We start from the raw sequence: 28,000 nt of genomic DNA, 5'->3' as shown, positions 1-28,000 counted from the left end.
CAACTTTGCATTATGGCACAAAAGCAGCTGTAGACAGTGTGTAAATCAGTAAGCATGAATATGTTCCAGTAAACTGTTTATGGACACTAAAATTAGAATTTCCCATAACTTTCATGTGTTATGAAATATCCTTCTTTTCATTTTTCCATACCATTAAGAATTTGAACACCATTCTTAGCTTTTGGACCATACAAAAACAAGTGATGGGCTGGATTTGGACCATGGACCATAGTTTTCCAACCCCTATTTCATCTTTTTTCTCCGCCTTTCCCTGCAGGTAGCCATTATCCTGAATTTTGAATTTATCATTCCTGTAGATTTCTTAAAATACTCTTTCTCTCACACATATGTGTGATTAAACAGTACCTTGTTCTGTTTGATTTTTGAGTATTATAAAAATTTTACTGTATATAGACTGAGAGATTTTTCATTCAACATTTTTTTTTTTTTTTTGAGATGGAATTTCGCTCTTGTTGCCCAGGCTGGAGTGCCATGGCACGATCTTGGCTCACTGCAACCTCCGCCTCCCGGGTTCAAGCAATTCTCCTGCCTTAGCCTCCCAAGTAGCTGGGATTACAGGCATGCGCCACCACACTTGGCTAATTTTGTATTTTTAGTAGAAACAGGGTTTCACCATGTTGGTCAGGCTGGCCCCAAACTCCTGACCTCAAGTGAGCCACTGTGCCCGGCCCATTCAACATTTTTCTAAGATTCATTCATATTGTCAAGTATTGCTGTATGATATTCCATTGTGTGACTGTACCACAATTATTCTCCTGACAGTAATTATTTAGGTTGGTTCTAGTTCATCTTTGAACGTTCTTGTAGATATATCCTGGTACACATGTGCAAGAGTTTTTCTTGGTTATCTTCTGTCGAATAACTTAACAGAAGAACCTCTGAATTTTACAAAAATGATGAAACAGCATTATTTCCCTTGAGAAATATTACTTTCTTATTAACTCATCTTAAATCATACTGTGTTTATTTATACTAATGGAAAACCTACCTTACAAAATGTGCAGTTAACTGTTATAACTTTTCATTCATTCTTTCATTGATTTAATTTTATACAGACATTAATGACTGTAATATGTTAGGTTTCATGCTAGCAGGAAAATATAAGCAGTAAAGGAGATAGACAAGCAAACCAACAATTAAGTAATAATAACTATTTATTGAAAGCTTATTATGCCAGGCATCGTGTTAAGCAATTTATATGCATTACCTCTATATTAGTCTGCTAAGGCTGCTGTAACAAAAGACTACAAACTAAGTGGCATCAACAACACAAATTTATTATCTCAAAGTTTTCAGGGCAAGAAGTCCAAGATCAGTGTGTCAGCAGGGTTGTTTCCTTCTGGGGGCTTTGAGGGAGAATCTGTTGCATGCCTCCTTCCTACCTTTTGGTTATTGGATGGCAATTTTTGACCTTCCTTGGTGTATATTATCAGCATCCTGATCTCTGCCTTCATCTTCATGTCGTGTTCTTGCTGTCTGTGAGTCTGTCTTCAAATTTTCCCTTTTTATAGGGACACCAGTCCTACTGAATTAGGACCTATTCTGATGACCTCATTTTAACTTGTCAAACATCCCATCTCTAAATAAGGTTAATTCTGAGGTACTAGGGGTTGAGACCTCAACATATGAATTTATGAGGGGCACAGTTCAACGTAACAATCTCTTAGTCTTTCCAACAATCCTGTGTAACTCTGTCAAACTTTGATGTGCTAGTCATGTTATAGAGTATGTTGCTGTGTAAAAACCCTAGCTATCAAAAAGTAGTTTCTGCCCAGGTCCAAAAAGAATGGCATAGACTCACTTTTCCCTGTTCCTTCCCTCTAAATATAACTAAATACCCTGGAAATTATTTAGCATACAATTATAATTGGATTATAAATGCCAGAAAGAAGGTGAGCTGGCTAGAGACCTCGGGACTTGAGAAATAACACTGGGGTTCTCTGGGTTTTCTGTCTCCCATATATCTTGGACTGGGTATGAGAGAGGCCTGCAACCCAGAATCACTATAGACAAAAAACAATATTAAACAAGAAAAGCCTGCTCTTACTCATTAAAGGACTGGAAAAGGGGAATCCCAACAAAGATAGGGAACCTCAACATTTTCCTGACACCAGGGACCTGATGAGTGATTCAAGCTCAGGACAGTGGTGAAGCCTCAGGCTATCCCAGCCCCACTCCACAACTTGTTCATGGTACCTCCACCATGGAAGTCTCCCAGCAACAGCCGGTAGCCCAGAGAAGCAACTTCCATTCTCACAAGACAGCAGCAGCAGTGATTGAACAGGAGCTCTGGAAGCACCAGAAGAATGAAGCAGACCAGCAGAGTATCACAAGTTTTCAGAAAACCGAACTGCAATTGGAACTAAAGCCCACAAAAGTAGGCTAGAAGCCGATTGCTAAACTTTGACAGGCTACTTCCTGCATAAAATAGATTAAGCAGGACTGTGAGTCTTCTAACATAATAACTTGTCAAACCAAGCTGAATGCAGCAAAAACACAATTTGTGTGAGAAATGACATTGATTTGACATTCATATCAAGATGAATCAGATGTAGGAATTACCTGACAAGGGTTTTAAAGTTGCTGTGATAGAAATGCTTCAACAATCAATTATCTTAAATTATCTTAAAATGATAAAAAGGGAAAACCTCAGCAAACAAATAGAAGTTTTAAGGAAGAATTAAATGGAAATTATAGAACTGAAAAACACAATAATCAAAATTAAGATTCACAGATAAGACTGAGTAGTACAGTGGAGATGATGACAGAAGATAGAATCAGTGAACTTGAAGACATACCAGTTCAGTTCTCTATCTGAACAACAGAGAGTAAAAATTTCAGTCTCAAGAATTTATAGGACAATACAAAAATTTAACATTGTATCTTCAAAGCTTAAAGGACAGGAGAAAGTATGTGACTGAAAAATATATTTGAAGAAATAATGACTGAAAATTTCTCACCTATAGATTTAAGAAGCTGAGCAAACCGTACAATAAGATAAACTCGAATCCACACTAAGAAATGTTTTTAAAAAGACAAATCTGAAAAATGGGAGAGAGAAATGACACATTCCATATGAAAGTACACCAATTTGAATAACAGCAGGTTTCTCATCTGAAACCATGGAGTTTAGAAGGAAGTGGTACAACATTTTTCAGGTGCTGAAAGAAGAAAAAGTACTATCAATCTTTAATTCTATATCTGACCAAAACTGTCCTTTTGGAATGAAGTGGAAATAAAGACATTCTCAAATGCAGGAAACTAAAAGAATTTGTTTGTAATAGAGCAAAATTAAGTTACTAAGGACAAAGAGATAAAAAGAGACATAGTAACAAAAGAATCATGCACTAAGAAGTTATTGCAATCCTAAATATATATACACCAAATAACCATACTTTAAAATATAGAGAGCAGAAACTAACAGAGCTGAAAGAAGAAATAAACAGGTTCACAATTACAGTTGAGACTTGAACATCCTGCTCTCAGCAATTGATAGAACTACTAGACAGATAATCAGCAAGGATATAGAATAGCTAAACACCATCACTAACCACCAAGATCTAATTTGCACTTACAGAATATTCCACCCCACAATAGCAAAATACACATTTTAAGCACCCATCAAAAATTCATCAAGATAATATACTGAATTATAAAACCTTTACAAATATAGAGAACAGTGGAATTAAACTAGAAATCAGTAGCAGGAAGGTGACAGGAAAATCTCCAAACATTTAAAAATTAACACACTTTTAAATAAACCATGGGTCAAAGAGGAAATCTGAAAGGAAATTTAGATGTACGTAGAACAGAATGGAAATAGACACACAACGCACAAAAATTTGTGAGATAGAGCTGAAGCACTTCTGTGAGGGAAATTTATAGCACTAAATGCAGACAGTAGAAAAGAAGAAATGTCTCAAATCACTGTAAATTCCTAACTCAAAATACTAGGAAAAAAAAAAGAGCAAAGTATTCCCAAATCAAGCAGAATAAAGTAATTAAGAACAGATATTGATAAAATTGAGACCAGTAATACTATAATGTAATGAAACAAAAAACTGACTCTTAGAAACATAAAAGTGAATTTGATAAGTCTCTAGCAAAATTGACAAAGATAAAGATGCAAATCACCAATATCAGAAAAAAATGGGTATAATTATAGATCTTGTAACAATTAAAAGGATAAATTCAACTTTACATTCACAAATTCAACAACTTAGAAGAGATGAACCAATCCTATAAAAATCGTAAACTACCAAAACTTAGCCAAGTTGCCCTTTTGGCTCTCTGACCAGCACCATGGCGGTTGGCAAGAACAAGCACCTTACGAAAGGCGGCAAAAAGGGAGCCAAGAAGAAAGTGGTTGATCCATTTTCTAAGAAAGATTGGTATGATGTGAAAGCACTCGCTATGTTCAATATAAGAAATATTGGAAAGACGCTCGCCACCAGGACCCAAGGAACCAAAATTGCATCTGATGGTCTCAGGGGTCGTGTATTTGAAGTGAGTCTTGCTGATTTGCAGAATGGTGAAGTTGCATTTAGAAAATTCAAGCTGATTACTGAAGATGTTCAGGATAAAAACTGCCTGACTAACTTCTATGGCATGGATCTTACCCGTGACAAAATGTGTTCCATGGTCAAAAAATGGCAGACAATGATTGAAGCTCATGTTGATGTCAAGACTACCGATGGTTATTTGCTTCGTCTGTTCTGTGTTGGTTTTACTAAAAAACGCAACGATCAGATACGGAAGACCTCTTATGCTCAGCACCAACAGGTCTGCCAAATCCGGAAGAAGATGATGGAAATCATGACCCGAGAGGTGCAGACCAATGACTTGAAAGAAGTGGTCAATAAATTGATTCCAGACAGCACTGGAAAAGACATAGAAAAGGCTTGCCAATCTATTTATCCTCTCCATGATGTCTTCGTTAGGAATGTAAAAATGCTGAAGAAGCCCAAGTTTGAATTGGGAAAGCTCATGGAGCTTCATGGTGAAGGCAGTAGTTCTGGAAAAGCCACTGGGTACGAGACAGGTGCTAAAGTTGAACGAGCTGATGGATATGAACCACCAGTCCAAGAATCTGTTTAAAGTTCAGACTTCAAATAGTGGCAAATAAAAAGTGCTATTTGTGAAAAAACAAAAAAAAACTTAGCCAAGTTGAAACAGATATCTTAAATTGTCCTATAACTGTTTTAAAAGTTGAATTCGTGATTCAAAAGCTATTGAAAATCTCTGGGCCTAGATGGTTTCACTGGAAAATTTTACCAAACATTCAAAGAATTAACACCAATTCGATACAACACTACAATTTGTTCCCAGAAGTAATAGTGGAGTGAATACTAATCAACTCATTTTGAGACTGTATTACCCTAATACCATAACCAAAGACAGCACAGAAAAGCAAACTACAGACCAGCATCTTTGATGAAATTAAATACAAAAATCCTCAATAAAATTTTAGTAAATTATATCCAGCCCCAACCAAGTGGAATTTAGTCTAGATATACAAGTATTTTACAGTATTAAAAAATCAATGTGATTCACCATATCAACAGGCTAAAGAAGGAAATTCATGTGATTACATCAATTGATACAGAAAATCTTTTGAAAAAAATCAGCACCCATTCATGATTTAAAAAAATAATAACTGTCAGCACACTAGAAATACAGGGGAATGTTCTCAACCTCACAATAGGCATCTGCAAAAACCCTGCATCTAATATTATACAGGTGGAAGACTGAATGATTTCCCTCTACAATTAGAGAAAAGGCAAGCATGTAACTTTTACCACTCATATTTGACATTGTACTATAAGTTGTAGTTACTGCAATAAAGCAAGAAGAGGCATACAGAATTGAAAAGATGAAATAAAGTTGTTGCTATTTCAAGTTGATATGATTATCTGCATGGGAAATCCCCAGAACTCTACAAAAATACTCCTGAAACTAAAAAGTGAATTCATTATAGTTGCAGGATACAAGATCAGTACACAAAAATCAATTGAATTTATTTGACAATGAGCAAGTGGAAACTGATACAAAAAATGTAATGCCATTTACAGTTGTTCCAAAGAATGTGAAAAAGAATGCTAACAAAACATATGCAATATGAAATGCAATTAAATGACAAAATGCTGATGAAAAAAATCTAAGAAGTCCTAAATACTTGGAGAGATACATTGTTTATGAATCAGAAGACTCACAATAGTAAAAAGGGCAATTCTTGTTAAATTGGAGAGATAATACAATTCTTACTAAAATCTCAGAAAATATTTTTTAATATAGACAGGGTTATTTTAAAATTTATATGGAAAGAGAAGGACCTTAAAGTAACTAAAACAATTTTGAAGAAGAACAACTTGGGAAGAATAACTCTTCCTGATGTTGAGGCTAACATATAGCTACAGTAATCAAAACAGTGTAGTAGTGGCAAAGGGATAGACACATAGATCAATGGAACACTATGGAGAGTCCCAGAATAGATGCACACAAATATATATGCCTAACTGATTCTTGACAAATACATAAAAGCAATTCAGTGGAGTAGGAGTAACCTTTTCAGTATTATTGTGGGAGGAATTGGACATCCATAAGCTCTATCAACCTTGACCTAAACCTCAAACAATATAAAATAATTACCTCAAAACAGATCATGGGCTTTCATATGAAGCTGCGAAACTTCTAATAAAAAGAAAAGAAAATTTTGGGACCTAGTACTAGGCAAAGAGTTATTAGACTTGACACCAAGAGTATAATCCAAAAAAGGAAAAGCTGATAAACCAGGCTTTGTCCAAATTTAAAAATTTGGCTCTGAAAAGACCCTGTTAAGAAAAAGAAAATACAAATTACAGATTGAGAGAAATGTTTGTACAGCACTTATCCAACAAAGGGCTTATATTTAGAACATATAAAGAAGTATCAAAACTCAACATTAAACATAAAAGATCCAGTTAGAAAATGAGGAAAATTTATACAAAACATTTCACCAAAGAGGATATACATATGGCAGGTAACACATGAAGAGATACCCAAATCATTTGGAAAATGCAAACTTAAACCACAATGATGTTATTATCACTTCACACCTATCAAAATGGCTATAATAAAAAAATAGTGATAAAACCGAATGCTGATGAAGTTTTGAGGAAACTGGTCACCTACACATTGTTGTTTGGAATGTAAAATGATACAGCCATTGTGCAAAATAGTTTCACAATTCCTTTTTAAACTAAAAATGGACTTCATACCAAGAACCAGCGATTTCATTCTTGTGCATGTGTTCCAGAGAAAAGAAAACTTGTTATCACTTAGAAACTCATTCATGAATATTCATAGAAACTTTATTTGTAATAGCAAAAAAACTTAAAACTACCCAAATGCCCTTTAATGGGTGAATGAATGAAAAGACTGTATCATAACACTATATCCACCCCATGGAATACTGCTTTGCAGTGAAGAGGAATGAACTATCGATGCATTGCAATACCATAGATGTACCAAATTTAATTATATTGAGTGAAAACACTCAGTCTCAAAAGGACACATATTGTGTGAGTCTATATAGAAATTATGACATAATTATCAAGATGGAGAACAGTTTAGTGGTTGATGGGTTAGGGATGCAGGTAGTGAATGTGGCTATGAAGTGTTCCAGTAATAATACAGCTAAGCATCTTGATTAGGGTGGAATTAACATAAGATGACATGAGTGACAAAATTGTGTAGATGCACGGCACAAATAAAAGATTATATCTATAATTTGAATCAGTGTCAGTTTCCTGGTTTTGATGGTGTAATGTAGTTATGCAAGATGAGAAATTTGGGAAAGGCTGGGTGAAGGGGCGCACAGGACCTCCCTGTATATTCTTTTCACCTTTCTGTGTATCTATAATATTTCGAACTAAAAAGGTTTTAAAACTTCAGGGTAACTCAGATTCTTGTATTTCTCAAATATCATGATTCAAGGAAGTTATTGTCTATAGCAATACTCAATTCACTACCACCCACTCCCCTTAACTTTGTAGATACTCCCATATATCTTTTTTGGGATTTATCTCACATCTTTGCCCAGCGCTGCTTATTTCTTATTTTCCTTCATCTCCCCAACTCTTTGACCTATATATATCTCAAAAGCTCAAATACTGATAAGCTATTGCAAGGACCTTCTTGAAGAGGGAAGGAAACTGATTGAGTAAAGGCCCTTTGTCATGCTGCAAAAGAAAAAAGGCAGGGCATGCTCTTACAGTAATACTTTTTTGCTCTGGTACGCCCAAGAACTAGATGTTTTTATGCCTAGACTTAACAAAAAGTTTAAGCAGTTTTGTTTAAGATCAGCAGTGTTTATGTGATGTTGACAAAAACAGATTTCAGAGTCTGTATTTCATGTTCTTAACTAAAATATACTGCCCTTCCACCATTATAATGCACTCTAATGAGTGCTACTGTGAGAGGTATCTATAAAGAAATGGTATGGAAGGTCAAAGGAAGCACACTTAACTCCCTAGAGAAGGCTTTGAAGAGGCTTCTGGGGTGAGATACTTGGTTTGAGTTTTGGAAGATGAGTAGAGTTACCCGTCTTAAGAGGATGAGTGAGATCATGGTACAGTTTATAGACCACAAGTAGTTGTCATAGCCAGAATGTAGGATTTATGACTGAGCAGTGGCAGAGATGAGACTAGAAATGGCGAGATCACAAATGGCTTTACCTGCCATTCAACAGAATGTGAATTAAAGTCTGAAGATAATAGTAACCATTGAAGGATTTGTGTGGGATTTGATGTGAAAGAGAAAGGTTACTGTCAGTGCATTGTAGAGAATGGAATTGTGGGATGTGAGACTAGAGGTAGGATGAGTTGGGAAACTCATTTAGCAATTTAAGAGTCAAAAGAAGAGAGGCTGAGCTAAGGCAGAAACTGAAATGATAAATTATAGAATTATTAGGAGATAGAATTGGTAATTTGGCATATTTGAGTATAGTAGGTAAGAGGCAAATGTAATTCCTAGTTTGCTGACTTGAGTGGCTGATCATGTTCAATAACTGAATTGGGAATAAGATTATATAGTAAAAAGAAGGGTAAAGTCAGGTTTATAAATTGAGATGGCTTTGCTACATAAGGGTGGAGTTGCCCAGATGTCAGTTTAACATACACAGAAAGCTGTAAAGAGAAAAGGGCTACAAGGTTTGGGAATTGGCAGCATATGTTAAAGCCTGGGGATGAGAAGAGAAGGAGGGCCAGCAAATGAAACTCTACAAAATATTGACATTCAGCAACAAGCCAAGGAGAGAAGAGCCTGTGAAAAATAGTGACAATTGGAAGAACCCGAGAGAGTGCCATTATAAATACTGAAATAGAAGAGAGACTTTTTAAAAATGTGTGAATTATAGAACATTTATATAGTGGAGTGTTATGAATAGTATATAGTCACTTAAGAATAGTGTTTGTATCGCTTCTCGGCCTTTTGGCTAAGATCAAGTGTGAAGAATAGTGTTTGTAAGGAATATTAAATGGATGTGGGAAGAGATTCAGGATATAATATTGTCTGGATAACTAGTAAAATACCAGTTTTATAAAAATAAACATGTATGTATTATACATATACAGAGAAGGAAATTTGGAAGACAGTACCCTCAAATTTTAAGTTTCGCAGATGGCAGAATTATAAATGATTCACATTTTCTTTATTTTTTAATAAATTTTCTATAATGAGTATGTATTATGTTATGACAGAAAAAATGCATATATAAATTAAGTGGATTCAGTCAAAACTAATTTCCAGTGGAAATGTTAAATGCAAAAATCACTCAAAAGGGCTCATTTCAATTGTGAAGTAGAAAGTCATTGGTGACCTTAGAAAATTTTCAGAGTCATAATGGGATCAGAAACTAGATTGTAGTGAGCTAAAAAATGACTGGGAAGCAGGAAAATTGAGATGATGAATAAAAAAAATACACATTCAATAAGCCAATAAAAAGACATTTGACAGGAAAGTGGGACTAAAGAGTTTTTTTAAGGGAGGAACTTGAAGCATGCTTGTATGCTGAAGGAAGAGAAATACATAAACTATGTTCAAAAATGAGTCCGTTTGTGATTGGGTTTGACCATTTGCTGTATAGTAACTGAACATGCCTGAGTGCACAGAGTTTGAGATCTCTTAATTAATATACAACCCATTTGTTGAATTCAGAAAAAGTGATCTCAAATATTTTATTTTGTATGTGTTTAGTATATATATAGACATATGTCGAAATGGATTGGCTGTTTGTAGAGGAAAATTTGTTTTGGGATTTAACCTCCAAAGCAGTGATTTTAAAAAAACAAACAAAAAAAACCAAAAAAACCCCTCTTAAGTGACTAACACAAAGATAGCTGGTCTCTGTTTTGAATAATTATGTTTGGGGCTTAATTGCTTCCTTCTGTTCTAACTGAATATATATTTCAAGTTGACATAGGAAAACGCCAGGGTTTGTTATCACAGTTTATCATCAAGAAATGGTCAGTATTTGCCAAAAGAAATAAAGTAGCACCTGGATATTCCTTGGTAAGATAATAATGTAGCCTTAGTCATTCTTTAAACTTAGTACATTAAATGATAAACAGGGAATCCTGCAAAACCTGGCAGCTATGTATGGAGGCAGGCCCAGCTCTTCAAGAGGAGGGAAGCCAAGAAACAAAGAGGAAGAGGTATGCTTCCCGCATGTTCGCTACCTCCATCACATAGCCATTTTTGAATTTGTTGCCTTCTTTTCTTGCATGGTTTAAATTCTTAACAATTATTTGAAGATTTTGTAGGTCTGTAGGGACCTGTTAATATATTTTTGACTGACATTCTGTGTTATAATTTTGCCCCGTAACTTATTCAATATTATGATTTCAGTTTCTTTCCTTTTGATTAAATTAAAAATTTGTAATTTTATAATGTATTTCTTTCTTTTCAGAAATAAATTGTTCTTAATTAAACACTTGAAAGCTAATATTACATTTCCATTAACCGGATTTCAGAACTTTTATTTCTTGTGTTCAAATTAACACTGTTCCTTAAATTTAAAAAAAATCTAGCAGTAAAAATGTCAATAGCTTTACTTTTACATTATTATGTTGGGGTTTTTGCCTCCTTGTAGGTTTATCTGGCAAGACTGAGGCAAATAAGACTACAGAATTTCAATGAGCGCCAACAGATTAAAGCCAAACTTCGTGGTGAAAAGGTAGGTTGAAAAGCTATTTTTTTGAAGAAATTGAATGATATCATAGTAGGTTAACATTTAAAATGCTGTGCCATTAACAACAACAACAATAAAAAAAAAACTGATGACGACAGTGGAAGTTCAAAGATCAAAAAACTACACATAAAGTAAATCTTATTTATGTGATTTTAAATTGATAAGACCATTTGTTCCAGAGAAATTCTGAGAGGAAAATATAACTAGTATTCATGGGAGGATTAAAATGCATTTTATATCATTATCTTTTTGTTCCATTGTTCTTAAACGCTGATAGTGGTAGAGAGTTCAGTTGCAGCTTTAGGAGAAAACTAACAGCATTAAATTATTTCCATTTTATATTTTTAGATTTTAGTTTATTCATTGTTATCTTTCACAGAGCTCTGCACTCAATTTGATAATTCTATCCTAAGTGATTTTCTTATCTACTTATTTTGTAGAAAGAAGCTAATCGTTCTGAAGGACAAGAAGGAAGTGAAGAGGCTGACATGAGGCGCAAAAAAATCGAATCACTGAAGGTATAGACTAGAAATGATACAGGTTTTCTTAGAGAAAATTGAAAGCTGAGATAGCAAATTGTGTTCTTAAATTTTGCATAGTTATATCACTTTAGTCTCTTCCTTTAATTTTTCTTTCATCTTTCTCCTCCACTTTTTGGTTTCTAAAAATAGTATTTTTCTCTTTTTGTATTATGTTTATGAAAATAGATAAAACCATGGCATAAATACATGAAACTATCATATAAGTAATCTTGAAAAAAAGGTAACCTTAAAAGTAAAAAATATACAAATATACATCCCCATGAAGATAAATGAAGTCTATGTATAATAATTGTTTTAAATTTTTACATTTTTTTCACATTCAAATATACCTGCCTTTATTTTCACTCAGCAAATATTTATTGAACCCCTGCTGTATGTCAAGGCTGGTTCTAGGTGCTAGAGATTTAGAATGAGCTTACATTTTTATTCTAAGACCACAGGCACGCTTCTTTTTTGGCTAATAAGTAAGTATCTTCATAGACCTGGCAAAAAAAAAAAAAAAAAAAAAAAAGACAACCCTATGCCCTTCTTTCTGGTAACTCATTTTGTTAATTGTTTTTATTTTTAGGCCCATGCAAATGCACGTGCTGCTGTACTAAAAGAACAACTAGAACGAAAGAGAAAGGAAGCTTATGAGAGAGAAAAAAAAGTGTGGGAAGAGCATGTAAGATTTAGCTCATATTCTTAATCCTGATTGTATTAACATTTTTGTAGCTCTTCCTGGGTAGTACATCAGTATTATAATTTTCTAGTGCTTTTTTTTTTCTGTTTTTTCATTCTCATTCTCTCTCTCACCCTTTCTCATTACCTCTCTTTCTCAGTCTCTCTCTGTCTCTCTCGCATTTAAGAATAATCAATGTGGAAGTTATTTGGGAGATTGATTTGAAGTCAGAACTAATTTATTTTATTTATTTATTTATTTATTTTTTTGAGATGGAGTCTTGCTCTGTCACCCAGGCTGAAGTGCAGTGACACTATCTCGGCTCACTGCAACCTCTACCTCCTGGGTTCAAGCGATTCTTCTGCCTCAGCCTCCCGAGTAGCTGGGACTACAGGCGTGTACCACCACGCCTGGCTAATTTTTGTATTTTTAGTAGAGACAGGGTTTCACCATGTTGGCCAGGCAGGTCTCAAACTCCTGACCTCGTGATCTGCCCGCCTCAGCCTCCCAAAGTGCTAGGATTACAGGCATGAGCCACCGCGCCCGGCCCTTATTTCATTTTTAAATTTTTAATTTACTATTGCCAAGTAGCTTATCAAAATCCCAGGGTAATTTAATGACTACATCATCCTTCTGCCACTGATTTATAATGCTACTTGTAAGATTTAATAAATTCTTATATATACCAGTGAATGAATCTATAGCAAGTTATGTATCAAGCTATATCTTCTTTTGGGCTTTCTCCTTTGCTCTAGTACTCTGTCTTTTCTGCCAGTACCTCGTTGTATTAGTAATTATTTACAATGTGCTTTAATTTCTAATAGAATTCTTTTCTCATTTCCCCTTTACTCTCCTTTTTACACTTATTATTCTTAGTTATTTGCTCTCTTTTTCTTTACCAGATACATTTTTAGGGTAATTCTTGTTTCTTTTTTTTTCAATCCTATTGTAATTTTGATTAGTATTATATTAAACCTACAAGTTAAGAAGAATTGACATAGTTATAATAGTTTTTATAGAACAATATAATAGTTTTATACAGGAACAAGTTAAGTTTCTACATTTACTCATAGTTTGTTTTATATCTCTTACACAAATTTTGATCATTTTCACACTTATCTGTTGTATTTCTTATAAAGGTTATTTCTAGATAGTTTATAATTCCATTTCAATCTTTAAAGGGTTTTTTTCCTAACAGAATATTGCTAATATTTGCAGACATTTTGAGTTTTTGCTTATCCTCTTATCCAGTGAGTTTTCCTGTTCTGCCAATCTTCGGTTAATTTTCTGGGTTTTAGCCTACAACTAGATCATTGGCAAATAGTCGTGATATACATCATAGTAACAACAGTTCCTATAGTTTATTGCTTGTTTTATGCCAGGCATATTATAACCACTCTACTATTGACCCATGAACAACGTGGGGGTTGAGGCATTGGCCCCTTGCACAGTCAAAAATTCACATACAATTTTTGACTCCCCATAGTCTTTACTACTGATATCCTACTGTTGACTGGAAGCCTTGCCAATAACATAGAGTAACATATATTTTATATGTTATGTGTATTATATGCTGTATTCTTAGAACAAAGCTAAAGAAAAAATGTTATTAAGAAAATCATAAGGAAGAGAAAATATATTTACTATTTTTACATGGAAGTGGATCATCATAAAGGTCTTCATCCTCATCTTCAGGTGGAGTAGGCTGAGGAAGGAGGAGTAAGAGGGTTGGTCTTGCTGTCTCGGGTGGCAGAGGCAGAAAAAAAGAATTGTGTGTAAGTGGATTTGTGCTGGTCAAACCTGTGTTGTTCAAGGATTAACTGTATATTTATTGTTTTTTTTAATCCTTACAACTTTACAAAGCATATATAGAAAGGATAAAATAATTATATAAAATATTTCCAACTAAGGGCAGAACAAAGATTTGAACCTGGATCTGCACAATGTTGAAGTCTTTTTCTTATACTGTTTCCCCTGCTTTCTGTAAGTTGTGCCTTAAAAAAAAATTTTTTTTTTACTTTTAATTTTTGTAGGTACATGGTAGATGTATATATTTATGGGATACATGAGATATTTTAATACAGGCCTAAATACACACTAATCACATTAGGGTAAATGGGGTATCTATCACCTCATGCATTTATCCTTTCTTTGCATTTCAAACAATCCAATTACACTCTTTTAGTTATTTTTAAAGGTACAATAAATTATTGTTGACTATATTCACCCTGTTGTGCTATCAAATACTGGATCTTATTCATTTTATCTAATTTTTATACCCATTAACCATTCCCACTTTCATGCACTACCCTTTCCAGCTTTTGGTAACAATCATGTTCCGTTTCCATGAATTCAATTGTTTTAATTCTGTTAGTTTCCACAAATAAGTGAGAACATGGAAAATTTGTCTTTCTGTGCCGAGCTTATTTCACCTAATGTAATAGAACTCCAGTTCCTTTCATATTGTTGCAAATGACAGGATCTCATTCTATTTTATGGCTGAAGAGTACTCCATTGTGTTTATGTCCCACCGTTTTCTTTATCCACTCATCTGTTGATGGACAATTAGGTTGCTTCCAGATTTTGGCTATTGTGAATAGTCCTGCAATAAACATGGGAGTGCGGATATCTCTGATATACTGATTTCCTTTCTTTTGGGTATATACCTAGCAGTGGGATTGGTAGATTGTATGGTAGTTCTATTTTTAGTTCTTTGAGGAACCTCCAAACTGTTCTCCATAGTGGCTGTACTAGTTTACATTCCTACCAACGGTGTACGAGTGTAAGAGGGTTCCCTTTTCTCCACATCCTCGCCAGCATTTGTTATTGCTAGTCCTTTTGATAAAAGCTGTTTTGACTGGAGTGAGATATCTCATTGTCATTTTGATTTGTATTTCTCTGATGATCAGTGATGTTGAGCACTTTTTCATATACCTGTTTGCCATTTGTATGTCATCTTTTTAGAAATGTCTATTTAGATCTTTTGCCCATTTTAAATTGTATTATTAGATTTTTCCTGTTGAGTGGTTTGAGGTCCTTATATATTCTGGTTATTAATCCCTTGTCAGATGGGTAGTTTGCAGATATTTTCTCCCATTCTGTGGATTGTCTCTTCACTGTGTTGATAGTTTCCTTTGCTGTGCAGAAGCTTCTTAATTTGATGTGATCCCATTTGTCCATTTTTGCTTAGGTTACCTGTGCTTATGGGATATTACTCAAGAAATCTTTGCCTAGGCCAGTGTCCTAGAGAGTTTCCCCAGTGTTTTAGTAGTTTCATAGTTTGAGGCTTTAGATTTAAGTCTTTAATACATTTTGATTTGATTTTTGTATATGGCAAAAGATAGGAGTCTAGTTTCATTCTTCTGCATATGGATATCCAGTTTTCCCAGCACCATTTATTGAAGAGACTGTCTTTTCTCAAATGTATATTCCTGGAACATTTGTCAAAAATGAATTCACTATAGATGTATGGATTTATTTCTGGGTTCTCTATTCTGTTCCACTGTTCTATGTGCCTGTTTTTATGCCAGCACCATGCTGGTTTGGTTACAGCTCTGTAGTGTAACTCGAGGTCAGGTAATGTGATTCCTCCAGTTTTGTTCTTTTTGCTCAGGATAACTTTGGCTATTCTGAGGATAACTTTTGTGGTTCTATATGAATTTTAGAGTTTTTTTATTTTTTACAAAAAAAATTGGTAATTTGATAGAAATTGAATTGATTCTGTAGATTACTTCGGGCAGTATGGACATTTTAATGATACCAAGTCTCCTTCCATGAGCATTGAATGCACTTCCATTTGTTTATGTCATCTATGATTTCCTTCATCAATGTTTTGTAGTTCTCCTTGTAGAGATCTTTCACCTCCTTGGGTAAATGTATTCCTCAGTATTTTTGTGTGTGAGTATTTGTAATGAGTATTTTGTGTGTGAGCTATTGTAAATGAGATTGCATTACTGATTTCATTCTCAGCTTGAATGGTATTGGAGTATAGAAATACTACTGATTTTTGTACAATGATTTTATGTCCTGAAATTTTACTGAAGTCACTCATCAAGTCTAGGAGTCGTGGTGGAATTGTTAGAATTTTCCAGGTACAGAATTAAATTGTCCACAAAGAGATAATTTGACTTTCTCTTTTCCTATTTGGATGTCTTTTATTTTTTTCTCTAGCCTGATTGCTCTGGCTGGGACTGCCAGTACTGTGTTGAATAGGATTGCTAAGAATGGAATCCTTGTCTTGTTCTAGTTCTTAGGAGGAGTCCTTCTAACTTTTTGCTCATTCAGCATGACGTTGGCTGTGGGTTTGTCATAGGTGGTTCTTAATATTTTGAGATATCTTCCTTTGATGCCTAATTTGTTAAGTGTTTTTTATCATAAAGGGATGTTGGATTTTATCAGATGCTTTTTATGTGTATATTGAGGTGATCATATTCTTTTTTAAAATTCTGTTTATGTGCAGAATCACATTTATTGGTTTGTGTGTGTTGAACCATCCTTGCATCCCAGGAATAAGGCTCACTTGATCGTATAAATTTTCATTTTAATGTGCTACTGGATTTAGTTTGCTAATATTTTATAGAGGATTTTTGTGTCTATTTTCATCAGCAACATTGGCCTGTAGTTTTCTTTTTTTGTTGTGTCCTTGCCATATTTTGATATCATGATGAAACTGGTCTTGTAGAATGAGTTAGGGAGGAATCTCTCCATCTTAATTTATTTTCAATAATTTCAGTAGGATTGGCATCAGCCTTCTTTGTATATCTTGTGAATCTATCTGGTCCGGGACTTTTTTTTGATTGGTAGTTTTTTTTTTATTACTGATTCAATTTTGTACTCATTATTGGTCTGTTCAAGGTTTCAGTTTCTTCCTAGTTCAATCTTGGGAGATTGTGTGTTTCCAAGAATTTGTTCAATTCCTAATTTTGTAGTATGTGCACATGGAGATGTTTATAGTAGTCTCTGAGGATCTTTTGTATTTCTGTGGGATCCATTGTAATGTCACCTTTGTTATTTCTGACTGTGTTTATGAATCTTCTCTTTTTTTCATGTGTTAATCTTTCCAGAAGTTTATTAATCTTGTTTATCTTTTTGAAGAACCAACTTTTCTTTGATCTTTTCTATGGCTGTTTGGTCTCAATTTAATTTAGTTCTGCTCTGATTTTAGTTATTTCTTTTCGTCGGCTAGCTTTCAGTTTAGTTTGTTTTTGTTCTTCTAGTTCCTGTAGGTGCAGCATTAGGTTGTTAATTTGAGATCTTTCTATTATTTTTGTATAAGCATTTAATGCTGTAAACTTTCCTTTTAACTGCTTTTGCCATATCTCAGAGGTTTTGGTATGTAGTGTTTCTACTTTCATTTGTTTCAAAAATTTTTTTAAATGTCTGCCTTAATTTTATTGTTTTCCAAAAGTCATTCAGAAGCAGGCTGTTCATTTTCCATGTATTTGTGTGGCTTTGAGAGTTCCTCTTGGTATTGATTTCTATTTTTATTCTACTATGGTCCAAGAAGATGCTTAGTATGATTTCAGTTTTTTAAAAAATTTATTGAGACTTGCTTTATGACTGAGTATGTGGTCAGTCTTAGAGTATGTTCTGTGTGCAGCTAAAAAGAACGTATATTCTGTGGTTGTTTGGTGGAGTGTTCTGTAGATGCTAATTAGGTCCAACTGGTCAAGTGTCCAATTTAAGTCTAGAATTTATTAGTTTTGGGCCTTGATCAGTTTAATGCTATCAGTGGGGTGTTAAAGTGTCCACTATTATTGTATGATATTATTGTCTGTCCCTTTTCTTAGATCTAGTAGTAATTGTTTATAAATCAGGGTCCTCAAGTGTTGGGCACATATATATTTAGGATAGTTAAATCCTCTTGTTTAATTGAACCTTTTTTCATTATGTAGTGCTTTTCTTTCTCCTTTTGTACTGTTGTTGATTTAAAATCTGTTTTATCTGATACAAGAGTAGCAAGCCCTGATCTTTTTTGTTTTAAATTTGCATGGTCTTTCTCCATCCCTTTACATCAAGTCCTTTGGGTGTCATTAGATGTGAGATGGGTCTCTTGAAGATAGCAGAAGGTTGGGTCTTGTTTTTTCATCCAATTTGCCATTCTGTGTTTTTAGTGAAGCATTTAGGCCATTTATGTTCAGTGTTAATACTGATATGTGAAGTTTTCTTCCTCTCTTAGTGTTAACTAGTTGCTTTGTAGTCTCAATTGTATAGTTGCTTTATAGTGGCAGTAGCTTTGAACTTACATGTACTTTTGTGGCAGCAAGTATCATTCTTTTATTTTTACGTTTAGAACTCCTTTAAGCATTTTTGTAGGGCCTATCTGGTGGTGACAAATTCTCTTAGCAATTGCTTGTCTGGGAAAAACTTTATTTCTCCTTTGTTTATGAAGCTTACTTAGCTTGGCAGCCTGTGAAATTCTTGGCTGGCATTTCTTTTCTTTAAGAAGGCTAAAAATAGGCCACCAATGTCTTCTGGTTTGTGAGATTTCTGCTAAGAAATCCATTGTTGGAGGAGGAGCCAAGATGGCCGAATAGGAACAGCTCCAGTCTACAGCTCCCAGCATGAGCGACACAGAAGACAGGTGATTTCTGCATTTCCAACTGAGGTACTGGGTTCGTCTCACTGGGGAGTGTCAGACAGTGGGTGCAGGACAGTGGGTGCAGTGTACTGAGCAGGAGCCGAAGCAGGGCGAGGCATCACCTCACCCGAGAAGCACAAGGGGTCAGGGAATTCCCTTTCCTAGTCAAAGAAAGGGGTGACAGATGGCACCTGGAAAATCAGGTCACTACCACCCTAATACTGCGATTTTCCAATGGTCTTAGCAAATGGCACACCAGGAGATTATATCCCGTGCCTGGCTCAGAGGGTCCTACGTCCACGGAGCCTCGCTCTTTGGTAGCACAGCAGTCTGAGATCAAACTGCAAGGCGGCAGCGAGGCTGGGGGAGGGGCGCCCACCATTGCCAAGGCTTGAGTAGGTAAACAAAGCGGCCAGGAAGCTCAAACTGGGTGGAGCCCACCGCAGCTCAAGGAGGCCTGCCTGCCTCTGTAGACTCCACCTCCGGGGGCAGGGCATAGCCAAACAAAAGGCAGCAGAAACCTCTGCAGACTTAAATGTCTCTGTCTGACAGCTTTGAAGAGAGTAGTGGTTCTCCCAGCACGCAGCTGCAGATCTGAGAACGGACAGACTGCCTCCTCAAGTGGGTCCCTGACCCCCGAGTAGCCTAACTGGGAGGCACCCCCCAGTAGGGGCAGACTGACACCTCACACAGCCGGGTACTCCTCTGAGACAAAACTTCCAGAGGAACGATCAGGCAGCAACATTTGCTGTTCACCAATATCCGCTGTTCTGCAGCCTCCGCTGCTGATACCCAGGCAAACGGTCTGGAGTGGACCTCCAGCAAACTCCAACAGACCTGCAGCTGAGGGTCCTGACTGTTGGAGGGAAAACTAACAAACAGAAAGGACACCCACACCAAAACCCCATCTGTACGTCACCATCATCAAAGACCAAAGGTAGATAAAACCACAAAGATGGGGAAAAAACAGAGCAGAAAAACTGGAAACTCTAAAAATCAGAGTGCCTCTCCTCCTCCAAAGGAACGCAGCTCCTCACCAGCAACGGAACAAAGCTGGACGGAGAATGACTTTGACGAGTTGAGAGAAGAAGGCTTCAGATGATCAAACTACACCTTGCTAAAGGAGGAAGTTCGAACCCATGGCAAAGAAGTTAAAAACCTTGAAAAAAAGTTAGACGAATGGCTAAGTAGAATAACCAATGCAGAGAAGTCCTTAAAGGACCTGATGGAGCTGAAAACCACGGCACGAGAACTACATGACGAATGCACAAGCCTCAGTAGCCGACTCAATCAACTGAAAGAAAGGGTATCAGTGATGGAAGATCAAATGAATGAAATGAAGCGAGAAGAGAAGTTTAGAGAAAAAGAAATAAAAAGAAACAAACAAAGCCTCCAAGAATTATGGGACTATGTGAAAAGACCAAATCTACGTCTGATTGGTGTACCTGAAAGTGACGGGGAGAATGGAACCAAGTTGGAAAACACCATGCAGGATATTATTCAGGAGAACTTCCCCAATCTAGCAAGGCAGGCCAACATTCAAATTCAGGAAATGCAGAGAACACCACAAAGATACTCCTCGAGAAGAGCAACTCCAAGACACATAACTGTCAGATTCACCAAAGTTGAAATGAAGGAAAAAATGTTAAGGGCAGCCAGAGAGAAAGGTCGGGTTACCTACAAAGGGAAGCCCATCAGACTAACAGCTGATCTCTCGGCAGAAACTCTACAAGCCAGAAGAGAGTGGGGGCCATTATTCAACATTCTTAAAGAAAAGAATTTTCAACTCAGAATTTCATATCCAGCCAAACTAAGCTTCATAAGTAAAGGAGAAATAAAATACTTTACAGACAAGCAAATGCTGAGAGATTTTGTCACCACCAGGCCTGCCCTAAAAGAGCTCCTGAAGGAAGCACTAAACATGGAAAGGAACAACTGGTATGAGGCAGTGCAAAAACATGCCAAATTGTAAAGACCATCAAGGCTAGGAAGAAACTGCATCAATTAACAAGCAAAATAACCAGCTAACATCATAATGATAGCATCAAATTCACACATAACAATATTAACCTTAAATGTAAATGGGCTAAATTCTCCAATTAAAAGACACAGACTGGCAAATTGGATAAAGAGTCAAGACCCATCAGTGTGCTGTATTCAGGAAACCCATCTCATGTGCAGAGACACACATAGGTTCAAAATAAAGGGATGGAGGAAGATCTACCAAGCAAATGGAAAACAAAAAAAGGCAGGGGTTGCAATCCTAGTCTCTGATAAAACAGACTTTAAACCAACAAAGATCAAAAGAGACAAGGCTATTACATAATGGTAAAGGGATCAATTCAACAAGAAGAGCTAACTATCCTAAATATATATGCACCCAATACAGGAGCACCCAGATTCATAAAGCAAGTCCTTAGAGACCTACAAAGAGACTTAGACTCCCACACAATAATAATGGGAGACTTTAACACCCCACTGTCAACATTAGACAGATCAACGAGACAGTTAACAAGGATATCCAGGAATTGAACTCAGCTCTGCACCAAGCGGACCTAAAAGACATCTACAGAACTCTCCACCCCAAATCAACAGAATATACATTCTTTTCAGCACCATACCACACCTATTCCAAAATTGACCACATAGTTGAAAGTAAAGCACTCCTCAGCAAATGTAAAAGAATAGAAATTATAACAAACCGTCTCTCAGACCACAGTGCAATCAGACTAGAACTCAAGATTAAGAAACTCACTCAAAACTGCTCAACTACATGGAAACTGAACAACCTGCTCCTAAATGACTACTGGGTACATAATGAAATGAAGGCAGAAATAAAGATGTTGTTTGAAACCAATGAGAACAAAGACACAACATACCAGAATCTCTGGGACACATTCAAAGCAGTGTGTAGAAGGAAATTTATAGCACTAAATGCCCACAAGAGAAAGCAGGAAAGATCTAAAATTGACACCCTAACATCACAATTAAAAGAACTAGAGAAGCAAGAGCAAACACATTCAAAAGCTAACAGAAGGCAAGAAATAACTAAGATCAGAACAGAACTGAAAAAAATAGAGACACAAAAAACCCTTCAAAAAATCAATGAATCCAGGAGCTGGTTTTTTGAAAAGATCAACAAAATTGATAGACCGCTAGCAAGACTAATAAAGAAGAAAAGAGAGAAGAATCAAATAGATGCAATAAAAAATGATAAAGGGGATATCACCACCAATCCCACAGAAATGCAAACTACCATCAGAGAATACTATAAACACCTCTACACAAATAAACTAGAAAATCTAGAAGAAATGGATAAATTCCTCAACACATACACCCTCCCAAGACTAAACCAGGAAGAAGTTGAATCTCTGAATAGACAAATAACAGGCTCTGAAATTGAGGCAATAATTAATAGCTTACCAACCAAAAAAAGTCCAGGACCAGATGAATTCACAGCTGAATTCTACCAGAGGTACAAGGAGGAGCTGGTACCATTCCTTCTGAAACTAATCCAATCAATAGAAAAAGAGGGAATCCTCCCTAACTCATTTTATGAGGCCAGCATCATCCTGATACCAAAGCCTGGCAGAGACACAACCAAAAAAGAGAATTTTAGACCAATATCCCTGATGAACATCAATGCAAAAATCCTCAATAAAATGCTGGCAAACCGAATCCAGCAGCACATCAAAAAGCTTATCCACCATGATCTCAGGGGCTTCATCCCTGGGATGCAAGGCTGGTTCAACATACGCAAATCCATAAACATAATCCAGCATATAAACAGAACCAATGACACAAACCACATGATTATCTCAATAGATGCAGAAAAGGCCTTTGACAAAATTCAACAGCCCTTTGTGCTAAAAACTCTCAATAAATTATGTATTGATGGGACGTATCTCAAAATAATAAGAGCTATCTATGACACCCACAGCCAGTATCACACTGAATGGGCAAAAACTGGAAGCATTCCCTTTGAAAACTGGCACAAGACAGGGATGCCCTCTCTCACCACTCCTATTCAACATAGTGTTGGAAGTTCTGGCCAGGGCAATCAGGCAGGAGAAGGAAATAAAGGGTATTCAGTTAGGAAAAGAGGAAGTCAAATTGTCCCTGTTTGCAGATGACATGATTGGATATCTAGAAAACCCCATCGTCTCACCCAAAATCTTCTTAAGCTGATAAGCAACTTCAGCAAAGTCTCAGGATACAAAATCAATGTGCAAAAATCACAAGCATTCTTATACACCAATAACAGACAAACAGAGAGCCAAATCATGAGTGAATTCCCATTCACAATTGCTTCAAAGAGAATAAAATACCTAGGAATCCAACTTACAAGGGATGTGAAGGACTTCTTCAAGCAGAACTACAAACCACTGCTCAATGAAATAAAAGAGGATACAAACAAATGGAAGAACATTCCATGCTCATGGGTGGGAAGAATCAATATTGTGAAAATGGCCATATTGCCCAAGGTAATTTATAGATTCAGTGCCATCCCCATCAAGCTACCAATGACTTTCTTCACAGAATTGGAAAAAACTACTTTAAAGTTAATATGGAACCAAAAAAGAGCCCAAATCGCCAAGTCAGTCCTAAGCCAAAAGAACAAAGCTGGAGGCATCACGCTACCTGACTTCAAACTACACTAAAAGGCTACAGTAACCAAAACAGCATGGTACTGGTACCAAAACAGAGATATAGACCAATGAAACAGAACAGAGCCCTCAGAAGTAATGCCACATATCTACAACTATCTCATCTTTGACAAACCTGACAAAAACAAGCAATGGGGAAAGGATTCCCTATTTAATAAATGGTGCTGGGAAAACTGGCTAGCCATACATAGAAAGCTGAAACTGGATCCCTTCTTTACACTTTATACAAAAATTAATTCAAGATGGATTAAAGACTTGCATGTTAGACCTAAAACCATAAAAACCCTAGAAGAAAACCTAGGCATTACCATTCAGGACATAGGCATGGGCAATGACTTCTTGTCTAAATCACCAAAAGCAATGGCAACAAAAGCCAAAATTGACAAATGGGATGTAATTAAACTAAAGAGCTTCTGCACAGCAAAAGAAACTACCATCAGAGTGAACAGGCAACGTACAGAATGGGAGAAAATTTTTGCAACCTACTCATCTGACAGAGGGCTAATATCCAGAATCTACAATGAACTCAAACAAATTTACAAGGAAAAAACCCCATCAAAAAGTGGGTGAAGGATATGAACAGACACTTCTCAAAAGAAGACATTTATGCAGCCAAAAGACACATGAAAAAATGCTCATCATCACTGGCCATCAGAGAAATGCAAATGAAAACCACAATGAGATACCATCTCACACCAGTTAGAATGGCAATCATTAAAAAGTCAGGAAACAACAGGTGCTGGAGAGGATGTGGAGAAATAGGAACACTTTTACACTGTTGGTGGGACTGTAAACTAGTTCAACCATTGTGGAAGTCAGTGTGGCAATTCCTCAAGGATGTAGAACTAGAAATACCATTTGACCCAGCCATCCCATTACTGGGTATATACCCAAAGGATTATATAACATGCTGCTGTAAAGACACATGCACACGTATGTTTATTGCGGCACTATTCACAACAGCAAAGACTTGGAACCAACCCAGATGTCCAACAATGATAGACTGGATTAAGAAAATGTGGCACATATACACCATGGAATACTGCGCAGCCATAAAAAATGATGAGTTCATGTCCTTTGTAGGGACATGGATGAAGCTGGAAACCATCATTCTCAGCAAACTATCGCAAGGACAAAAACCAAACACCGCATGTTCTCACTCATAGGTGGGAATTGAACAATGAGAACACATGGACACAGGAAGGGGAACATCACATACCGGGGCTTGTTGTGGGGTGGGGGTAGAGGGGAGGGATAGCATTAGGAGATATACCTAATGTTAAATGACGAGTTAATGGGTGCAGCACACCAACATGTTGCATGTATACATATGCAACAAACCTGCACGTTGTGCACATGTTCCCTAAAACTTAAAGTATAAAAAAAAAAAAGAAACCGTTGTGAGTCTGATGGGATTCCCTTTAAAAGAGGCAATTTGGTTCTTTTCTCTAGCTGCCTTTAAGATTGTTTCTTTCACATTGACCTTGGATTGTCTGATGACTGTGCGTTGGTGATGGTCATCTTATATAGTATCTCACTGGTGTTCTCTGAATTTCTTGTATCTGCATATCAACCTCTCTTGGAAGATTGGGGAAATTTTCCAGAATCATACCCTGAAATATGTTTTCCAATTTCCTTACTTTCTGTTTTTCTCTCTCAGGAATGCCAGTAATTCATAGGTTTGGTTGCTTTACATAATCTTATGTTTCTTGAAGGCCTTGTTTGCTTTTTAAAATTCTTTCTCTTTATTTTTGTCTGACTGGGTTAATTCAAAAGACCAGTCTTTGAGCTCTGAAATTCTTTCTTCTGCTTTGTCTAGTCTGTTGTTAAGGCTTCCAACTGTATTTTGAAATTCCCATAGTGAGTTTTTTTATTCCAAAAGTTCTGTTTGGTTCTTTGTTAATACCATTATGTCATCTTTCATGTCCTGGATCATTTTTCTGGCTTCTTTGTATTGAATTTCAACTTCCTCTCAGATCTTGTGGCGTTTCCTTGCCATCAGTATTCCAAGTTCTTTGTGTATCATTTTAGATATTTCAGTCTGCTTAGGATCCATTGCTAGGGAGCTAGAATGATCCTTTGGAGGTGACAAAGCACCTTGGCTTTTTGTACTTCTAGAGTTCTTGCACTGATTCCTTCTCATCTGAGTGAGCTGACAATTCTTTTTTTTGATTTGTGTTTATTTGGATGGGACTTAATTTTTTTCCCTTTGAAGGTGTAACTGTGATGTATGTTGTGTATGCTCGATTGGCTTCTTTTCTGGGTGCTTTCAGGGGTCCAAAGCTCCATATGGGTTTTTTGGTTGCAGGTAGGTTTGTGTGGTGGCTTTCTCAGATGCTGGTTTTTGTAGTTTTTGCTTGGCGGTGTAATTCAGGCTGCAGTCCAGTAGATGGTGCTGAAGAGTAAGATACGGCAGATTTATTTCGGCTCTGTTCACTTTCATCGGGCCACCAGAGAAGCCCAGAAAGGGCCATTGGGCCCCAACAGAAAGAACTGCTGCCATGTCCACAATCATGCACTTTGGCGGGATGAGAAGGTGAGAGATGACCCCCTTCTCCACGTTTGTTCCGAGGCATCGGTGGTGCCCCCTTCAGTGGTTAGTGCTGCACCCACATTTCCTGTTTCCCATTGGTGGCTTTGACAGGCTGCTCTGTTTCCTTTCTGGGGGGCAGTTTGTGCCAAGGGTGCAATCTGTGGGAGACCCCAAACTGCCTGAGAATCTGCTGGTGTCATGTACTTGCCAAAGTCAGAGTAGGTTGTGTAGTATCTGCGGGTGGTGGTGCAGTGGCGCAAGGGCAGAGGATCTACAAGCAAGGGAGTGGCACCACAGGTACACAACTGGTATGACAACTGCCATCTCAGTTTGGATCAGAGGTGGATGCAGCATGGCTAAGTCAGCTGCTCACTCAGTTCTCTCTTTTCAGAAGGTCCTCTAATCACCACCAATAGTGTTGCCCTGGCTTGCAAGGGCTGAGGGGCTCCCCAGCTGTTTAGCAGCCAGTGTGTTGTCAGAGGGGTGAAGGGAGCAGAGACACACTCCCACCTACACTTTCTGCTGGACTCTGAGTTCCTCAGCGGTCGATATCAACCAGACTTTTGCTGCTTTCTTTCTGTCCACCCAATCTTCTTCACGTAGGTACTCCAACAGGTCCTGGCTCTGTTCCCTCCGTTTCCTTGTCAAAACTTGATGATTTACCAGTAATTTTCATCTTCCTTCTGAGGAGAACTGGCATGAGATGTCCGTAGTCACAATCTTGAAGCAGCGTCTGAATCTTGTTTTTCTATCCATTCTAAATCTTTTGATTGGAGAGCTTAATTACATTAAAGATTGTTATTGATAGGTAAGCACATACTACCGCGTTTGTTTGTTTTCTGGTTGTTTTTTGGTCCTTTGTTCCTTTCTTCCTCTCTTATTGTCTACTTTTGTGATTTTGTGCTATGTGCTAAGTTTTGATTCCTTTCTTGTTCTCATTTGTGTATCTACTGTAGTTTTTTGCTTTGTAGTTAATCATGAGGCTTACACAAAGCATCTTATAGTAATAATAGACTATTTTAAGCTGGTAACAATTTAACTTTGTCACATGAACATATTCTAGACTTTTACCCTCCTCACAATTATTTTGGCTGTCACAGTTTATACCTTTTTACATTTTAGATTTCATAACAACTTAGTGCAATTATTTTTGACTGTTTCAACATTTAACCTTTATAATAGCAATTTGAGAGATTTACACACCACTGTTGCAGTAATGGAATATTCTGAATTTGAATATATATAAATACCTCTCTACTAGTGAGTTTTATACTTTGATATGTTCTTGTGATGGTAATTATTGTTCTTTTGTTTCTGGTTGAAGAACTCTTAAGCATTTCTTGTAAATCAGATCTAGAGGTGATGAATTCCCTTAGCTTTTGTCTATCTGGGAAAGACTTTACTTCTATTTTATTTCTGAAAAACAGCTTTTCTAAGTATATTATTGTTGGCTGGCAGGGTTTTTTTAATTAGCACCTTGAGTATATTATCCCATTCTCTCCTCACCTGCAAGATTTCTGCTGAGAAATCTGCTGATAGTCTAATGGCGAGCCCCTTGTATGTTGCCTGATGCTCTTCTCCCTCTGCTTTTAAAATTCTTTGTCTCTTACTTTTAATGTTTTAAATTATAAAGTGCCTTGGTGAGGACCTCTTTGCATTGAACCTGTTTGCTAGTTTTCAACTTCTGTAGATATGGATCACCATATTGCTCCCGAGACTTGGGAAGTGTTCAGCAAGTACTTTACTTAAAAAGCCTTCTGTGCCTTTCT

The 28,000-nt window shown here is 36.6% G+C and overlaps 2 protein-coding genes across 13 annotated transcripts in view; both read left to right on the top strand.

Annotated features, from left to right (window-relative positions):
- Positions 1-28,000, top strand: part of NEK1 (NIMA related kinase 1) — a 216,646-nt gene that overhangs the window by 86,248 nt on the left and 102,398 nt on the right. For 6 of the 12 annotated variants that reach the window (XM_063664283.1, XM_054485166.2, XM_054485165.2 and 3 more), the window contains 4 exons: positions 10,629-10,712; positions 11,150-11,233; positions 11,689-11,766; positions 12,359-12,454. In XM_063664283.1, coding sequence (XP_063520353.1) covers positions 10,629-10,712; positions 11,150-11,233; positions 11,689-11,766; positions 12,359-12,454 — 342 coding nt within the window. The remainder of the gene's footprint in view (positions 1-10,628; positions 10,713-11,149; positions 11,234-11,688; positions 11,767-12,358; positions 12,455-28,000) is intronic. The other 6 variants (XM_054485170.2, XM_063664282.1, XM_054485175.2 and 3 more) reach the window with 1 other exon arrangement.
- On the top strand, positions 416-6,731 carry LOC129035082 (small ribosomal subunit protein eS1-like). The gene has a single exon (XM_054485182.2). It carries the CDS (start codon positions 4,324-4,326, stop codon positions 5,116-5,118), a length of 795 nt encoding a protein of 264 aa, XP_054341157.1. The 5' UTR covers positions 416-4,323; the 3' UTR covers positions 5,119-6,731.

This window comes from Pongo pygmaeus, chromosome 3 (genome assembly GCF_028885625.2).
Source record: "Pongo pygmaeus isolate AG05252 chromosome 3, NHGRI_mPonPyg2-v2.0_pri, whole genome shotgun sequence".
In the NCBI taxonomy this organism is placed as follows: Eukaryota; Metazoa; Chordata; class Mammalia; order Primates; family Hominidae; genus Pongo; species Pongo pygmaeus.
The sequence above is the reverse complement of the archived record's forward strand: the minus strand, read 5'-3'. Positions and strand labels throughout refer to the sequence as shown.